General features: G+C 47.9%; 1 protein-coding gene across 1 annotated transcript; it reads left to right on the top strand.

The window, feature by feature from the left end:
* Positions 1-4,057: 4,057 nt before the first annotated feature.
* LOC138404644 (uncharacterized) lies at positions 4,058-5,272 on the top strand. The gene has a single exon (XM_069509220.1). The coding sequence runs from the start codon at positions 4,058-4,060 to the stop codon at positions 5,270-5,272; it is 1,215 nt and encodes a 404-aa protein (XP_069365321.1).
* The last annotated feature ends 1,909 nt before the right edge of the window (positions 5,273-7,181 follow it).

The raw sequence follows: 7,181 nt of genomic DNA, 5'->3' as shown, positions 1-7,181 counted from the left end.
AACTGAGTACTGTATATTATTATTATCTATTTTATCTTATTGACGCGCCAAAAACATGATCCGGACCCCTAAAAAATTACCGGAAGAATCTAGCCCACCTCCTACACCTCCTAACATGGAGAATAAGTCAGTTCGACAGAGCCTGGAGAAGTGGGAGGCAGCAGCTGCAAAGCCAACTACATCAAAGGCTCAATTGACGCAGGCCGCACCTACAGTTCTAAAGTTGACTCTGCCTCCCACTTCTAAGGCACAATTGACGCAAGCTACACATGCTGCACAGAAACAGCCCCAGCCTTCCGCCTCTAAAGCCCAACCGACACAGGCCGCGCCTGCAGTTCAAAAGCAGGCCACACAAAAAGGGGGAAAAAGCCCCAGAAAGGTCACAACGGCCGTAGTCCGCCGATCAGTGACGGCCACTTTTAAAAATAGAGTAGAGGAGGCCGAGGCGTTAACGACGAAGGGGAAAACGGCGGTGGGTCAATCCAGGAATTTAAAGGCTGAGTACAAGGACACGATCCTGAGTGTGCTGGACGCGCTTGAAAGGTTGGTGACGGAATCGGAAGCTGCCCTGGAGGCCGGGAATGCACAAACGGGGGGCGGAGCCTCCCGGGATGTGGCGCCGGCGACTACAAGCGCTGACGCCACATTCAGGGTGGCTTCGGACCCTGACTTGAGTCAACAGCTCGAGGAGCACTCTCGGCTTCTTCTGGAGAACAATACGCGAATGCGAGCACTCCAGGAACAGTTGACGAAAACAACCGAAGTAGTCGAGACGCAGCAACGATCGTACGCCAATGTGACTGCTACAAGGGTGCAGCAACCGGTAAGGCCCGCGGCACTTCACTCAGTGGTCGTCACCTCCAAGGACGACAAAGAGACAGGGGAGGAAGTCCTTGGTAGAGTGCGCAAGACCATCGACGCGAAAGACGGCTGGGTGAGAGTAGAGCGGGTCCGAAAAGCAAAAGACCGAAAAGTAATTATGGGTTTCGGGACTGCGGAAGAGAGAAATAAGGCAAAAGACAGGTTGGTTGGTGAAGGGACAGGCCTCGTGGTCGAGGACATCAAAAACAGGGACCCGCTTCTGATCCTGAGGGGCGTTCTGTCGGTTAATACTGACGATGACATCACGAAGGCCCTGAGGAATCAGAATCGGGAGCTCTTTGGTGGCCTCGATCACGGGGATGACCGGATCCAAATCAAGTATCGCAAAAGGGCAAGGAATCCGCACATGGCCCACGTGGTTATTAGTACCTCGCCCACACTCTGGAGCCGAATAACCGGCCTGGGATCAGTACATATCGATCTCCAGAGGGTGCGAGCAGAGGATCAATCACCGCTAGTCCAATGCAGTAGATGCTTGGGCTATGGCCATGGGCGGAAGTTTTGCAAAGACTCGGTTGACCTGTGCAGCCACTGCGGTGGGCCACACCTTAGGCCTAAGTGTGCGGAATGGCTGGCGGGGTCCCCACCCTCCTGCAGGAATTGCTGTAACGCGAAGCTCGACAACGTGGAGCATAACGTTTTCAGCGAGGACTGCCCTGTTAGGAAAAGGTGGGATGACCTCGCCCGCTCTACCGTAGCGTATTGCTGAGGTTGCGCCGGTGAATACAGTGGCTCAAAATATCCTCCAGGTTAACCTCCAGCGCAGTAAATTGGCATACTCCGAGCTGCTGATCGAAGCCTCCAACCTGGGAACGCGGATTGCTTTGGTGCAGGAGCCATACGTTGGCGGGAAAGGGTGTGTGAAGAGTCAGAATGGGGTCAGGGTCTTTCAGTGTGCGGACCATGGAAGTGGGACTGTAAAATCTGCGATAATTGTTTTTGACGCAGACCTCCAGGTAAAGCAGTACTCAAAACTCACCACGACCAACATCGCAGTGGTGGGGATCCGAATCCGCAACTGGGAGATCACCCTGGTCTCATTCTACTTTGAGCCCGACTTGCCGATGGACCCGTACCTGGCACACCTGCGCCGGGTGCAGCACGAGACAGGGGCTCGTAGTATAATAATTGGCGGTGACTCCAATGCCAAGAGCGTCTGGTGGGGAAGCCCGGTGACAGATCGCCGTGGAGAGGAACTGCACGGGGCGCTGGAGGACCTAGGACTGGACATCCTAAACCGAGGGGGAACCCCTACATTCGACACCATCCGGGGCGGCGTAAGGTACAGCAGCTATGTTGACATAACTGCTGTATCGCGCGACCTCCTCGACCTGGTGGACGACTGGCGCGTGCGTGAAGACCTGACTGGCTCGGATCACAACGGCATATCCTTCACTATCAAGACGAAGCACATAAATCATAACAATATTAGGCAAACAACACGAAAATATTTCACCAAAAAGGCGAAATGGGCCCAGTTTCATGAGAAACTGGGTCAAATCATTAGTAGGGAACATTTGACGACAGAAAAATTAAAAAATTTAACGACAGGATTAGAGATAGACGAAACAATAGATAAATTTAACAAAATAATAGCAGAGGCGTGTGCTTCGTCGATACCGCTTATTAAGCGGAAGGAAGTGTTGGCGATGCCGTGGTGGTCTGAGGAGTTGGCAGCGCTTAAGCGCGAGGTGGCCACCAGGAAAGGCAGGATCAGGTGCGCGGCGCCGGTTAGGCGTCAGAAGGTAGTTGGGGAGTACCTGGAGGCGAAGGAAAAATATGAAACAGAAGCAAGGCATGCGCAAACGCGCAGCTGGGTCGCCTTTTGCGAAAAACAGGACGGGGAAAGTGTGTGGGGGGGTATCTACAGGGTACTCGGCAGGACGTCCAGGAGGGAAGAGGATTCACCACTAGTGGATGGAAACATCGAGCTAGATGCTAGGGGCTCGGTGAGGCTGATGGCCGAAACCTTTTACCCGGAGGACTCAGAGGAGCATGACTCCGAGGAGCACAGAAAGGTGAGGGTACAGGCCGAGCGCTTTGGCGTTGAAACTTTTTCGGATACGTGGGACCCGCCTTTCACTCATATGGAACTAAAGTTGGCTAGTCGGTCCTTCAATCCGAAAAAGGCTCCAGGTGCGGACGGCTTTACCGCCGATATATGCCTGCACGTGATAGAGTCTGACCCCGATCTCACGCTAGCTCTTTTCAACAGGTGTCTCGAGCTCCAGCATTTTCCCGCGCCCTGGAAGGAGGCAACGGTGGTCTTCCTTCGGAAGCCGGGGAAGGCCACCTATACGACCCCACGGTCGTATCGACCGATCGGTCTCCTCCCGGTGCTCGGGAAGGTGCTGGAGAAGATGCTTGTCGCCAGGCTTAAGCATCATATAGCGCCAAGACTTAGCACCCGCCAATTTGGCTTCATGCCCCAGCGAAGCACCGAAGACGCCCTCTATACACTGGTCGAACGCATACGACAGGGTTTAGTAAATAAAAAACTGTTGACAATGGTGTCCCTGGATATAGAGGGCGCTTTCGATAACGCATGGTGGCCGCAAATTAAAGTCAGACTGGCGGAGGAACGAGTGCCCGTAAACATAAGAAAGCTCTTGGCTAGTTACCTGAGTGACAGACAAGTGAGAACACGTTACTGTGGAGAGGAGCACGTGAGGGAAACCGGGAAGGGCTGCGTGCAGGGGTCTATCGGCGGGCCGATATTGTGGAATTTGTTGTTGGATCCACTGCTTCGGGAGTTGGAGGCCAGAAATTATTATGTGCAGGCATTCGCTGACGATGTGGTGCTGGTCTTTGAGGGCGAGACGGCTCAAGAGATCGAACACCAGGCTAATGCCGCCCTCGAACATGTGAGGAAGTGGGGGGACCTTAATAAACTAAGGTTCGCACCGCAAAAGACCAGTGCGATGGTCATCACGCGTAAATTAAAGCATGACACCCCACGTCTCCACATGGGAGGGGTCGACATTGGAATGGTCAGAGAGCTCAAGCTACTGGGAGTCGTCATAGATCAGCGCCTCACTTTTAATACGCACGTCGCAAATGTTGCAGACAAAAGGCAATCGCCTTCTATTCCCAGCTTTCGAGAGCCGCAAAGGCGAGCTGGGGCCTCCACCCCGAGGTCATCCGCGCTATCTATAGAGCAGTAGTTGAGCCCGTGATGTTGTACGCGGCCGCCGTCTGGGCGCCGGCCGTGGACAAACTCGGCATACAAAAACAGCTAAAAGTGGTACAGCGAGGCTTTGCGCAGAAGCTGTGCAGAGCATACCGCACCACCTCCCTGAACTCAGCACTGTTGCTCGCTGGGATACTCCCACTCGACCTGCGCATCCGCGAAGCCGCGGTGTTGTATGGCGCGAGGCGAGGGGTGTTCCAGCGTGCAATAGGGGATCGAGAGGTGGAGCGGATGTTCCCGGCACTGCAGTCCCCGCATCCCGCTCAGCATATCGACCTCGATTTCAAGTGTCTGGTGGACCAGGCGCAACTCATGGACAACAATGGCCATGACCTTAACATCTTTACAGACGGCAGCAAGATTGAGGGCAAGGTGGGTGCGGCGCTATCCATGTGGAGCGGTGCCGCCGAAACCAAAACCCTCAAGCTCGCTTTGCCGTCCTTTTGTACAGTCTACCAGGCGGAACTCTTGGCGATATGCAGGGCGACGCGGATAGCAGCGGATAACTTGGCCAGGTCAGTCGGTATATATTCTGACTCTCTGTCTGCATTGCAGACAACAATCAATCCGGAGGCCCTTCATCCCCTGGCCGTTGAAGCGCGAGACCATCTGCGTAGGGCTTTGCTCCGGGATAAACATGTGAATTTGTTCTGGATCAAAGCCCACGCGGGGCTAGAGGGGAACGAGCGTGCCGACTATCTGGCCAAGGAAGCCGCGCTCAAGTCTAAGCGTGCTTTTGACTACGACAGCTGCCCGGTCTCGTTCATCAGGCGAGGCATTCGTATGCACTCGCTTGATGAATGGAACCGGCGATATCAGACCAGTGAAACGGCTGGTGTAACCAGGGTTTTCTTCCCCGATGCGATAGCCGCGTACCGGACTATCGGTAAAATAAAGGTTGACAGGTTTGTCACCCAGGTGTTGTCGGGGCACGGTGGATTCTCCGAGTACTTGCACCGTTTCAAGTGTAAGGAGAGTCCGTCGTGCGTCTGCGACCCTGGATGTTCGGAGTCTGTGCTCCACGTCCTTCTGGACTGCCCGGTCTATGATTATGATAGATATAATATAGAAAGTAAAATAGGAATGAAATTGAGTAAAGGTACAGTGTCGGAAATCATCTTTAGTAAAAAACATAGAGACTGTTTCCTAGAATATTGTAAAAAATTATGTATAGCGGTAAATAATAGAAATAAGGTGTAAAATAATATGTTATCTAGATATAGTGATTATATTTGTAGTAACATATAAAATATTGTAATAAAGGTAGGAACATAGTTTAATTTAAGGTAGCATTAAAAAACTTTTGTAAAAATAGTATAAAAAAAACACTGTAAAAATAAATCAAAAACCTACCTACCCCAACCCCATTCATGTCCCCGAGTTTATCTAGTTTAAGAAGAATAAAATAAAGACAGAATAGCCTAGTTAGATGGGAACTTACCCAGAGTAAACAAGAGGATGGATGAAAGAAAGAACCAGTATGAAGAATAAAAGTGCGAGAAGAATAACTGATAGAACTGGAATGAAAGAGTAGAAATTAAAAATTGTAAATAAAGTCTCCTTCCGCCATGTTGGAGGTTTAGAATAAAAAAAAAAAAAAAAAAAAAAAAAAAAACCTAACCTAACCTAACATAACCTAACATAACCTAACATAACCTAACATAACCTAACATAACCTAACATAACCTAACATAACCTAACATAACCTAACATAACCTAACATAACCTAACATAACCTAACCTAACCTAACATAACCTAACGGTTTCATTATGTCCCCAAGTTTACAAACTTAAATATGCTGTTTTTCTCATATAAATTGTTCTGAATTCACTACACCTTATATTTCGTTATTTAAGTTATTTGTACTCTTCCTTTTTATTTTATTTATTAGGTCATGTCGTATCGTTCTAATCCTAGTGAAGTTTTAAGATTTTCGATACATAAGTTTAGCTTTCTGAGACATTTATAATAACTAGTAATACTTTCGCTTTAGTAAAAGAAAGGTATGTAACAAAAGGAGACTGCCCACCAATGGTATCGCTATAGATATAGGTGTACACCGAAATGGTGAAATTAGTAATTCCTGTTTTTAATTTTAAAAAACATTTAAAATGTTACGAAATAAAAAAACAGCCGTATAATTAGAAACTGACCGAAATAAAAGTAGTTGTTTTGTTCATTTTCCTGACATTAGCAAAACATGTAGTGACGCGAATCAAGGAATCGATAAGCTTAGGTCGATTATGATGACGTCTTGCTTCGACTTCCGATTATTACTTTCATGCATCAATCCTTATTACAATCGCAATAATTGTTGTGATTGGCTGAATTTTTGGTATTCTTGTTGCAACAATGCAAATGCATTATAGGCAACAGTAAGCACGACTCAACCAATCAGAAGTAATTGAGATCGTTACATTGTAGCGGACATTAATTAACAAAATCGAAACAAAATCGAGCCCCTGTCGTTATTACAATAGCAATAGAATTATTACAATAGTTCTGATTGGTTGAATTTATGGTATAGTCCGCGACAGGTTGAGATGGCAATCGGGGTATGAGGTGAGGGGATGCCCCGCACACCCACCCGCATTCGCACGCACCGATTAAACACGGGGGGTGTTAGTGCGTTCCCTTCCCGATTGTCATTTCAACCTGTCGCGTAGGTACTATATTCATATTGCAATGCATTGTAGCAAATAGTGAGCGTCAACAAATAGGTGATTGCGATCGCGACATTGTAGCTGTAATTTCACCGTAATCGAGAGGTTGTCGAATGTCAAATCTAAATGGTGAATCTTCAAAAAAAAGATCGATTTTTAGATCGATTCGAATCTAAATCTGAGGAACGGATTAAAAAAAATCGAGGTCTGGAATATTTATTTCGCAAAAATAAATCTTCGATTTTTTTCGATACCTATATTTTAATTTAAAATCAAATTAGTTAGTACCAGTTATGAAAAAATACCTAATAGGGTATACATATTATATTGATATTCTTCCCAACACTTCTCGGTTTCTGGGTATCTGAATTTGATCAACTATAGTCGAATTTTTAATTTTGGACGTTTTTATGAAAAATAAATAGTGCAGGGGGCAAAAAGATAT

The sequence above is a fragment of the Maniola hyperantus genome, unplaced genomic scaffold, assembly GCF_902806685.2.
Source record: "Maniola hyperantus unplaced genomic scaffold, iAphHyp1.2, whole genome shotgun sequence".
Taxonomy (NCBI): Eukaryota; Metazoa; Arthropoda; class Insecta; order Lepidoptera; family Nymphalidae; genus Maniola; species Maniola hyperantus.
The sequence above is the reverse complement of the archived record's forward strand: the minus strand, read 5'-3'. Positions and strand labels throughout refer to the sequence as shown.

Excerpts from the sequence above, each read along its gene's own strand:
- LOC138404644 (XM_069509220.1), top strand. The coding sequence starts at position 4,058 with ATGTTGTACGCGGCCGCCGTCTGGGCGCCGGCCGTGGACAAACTCGGC.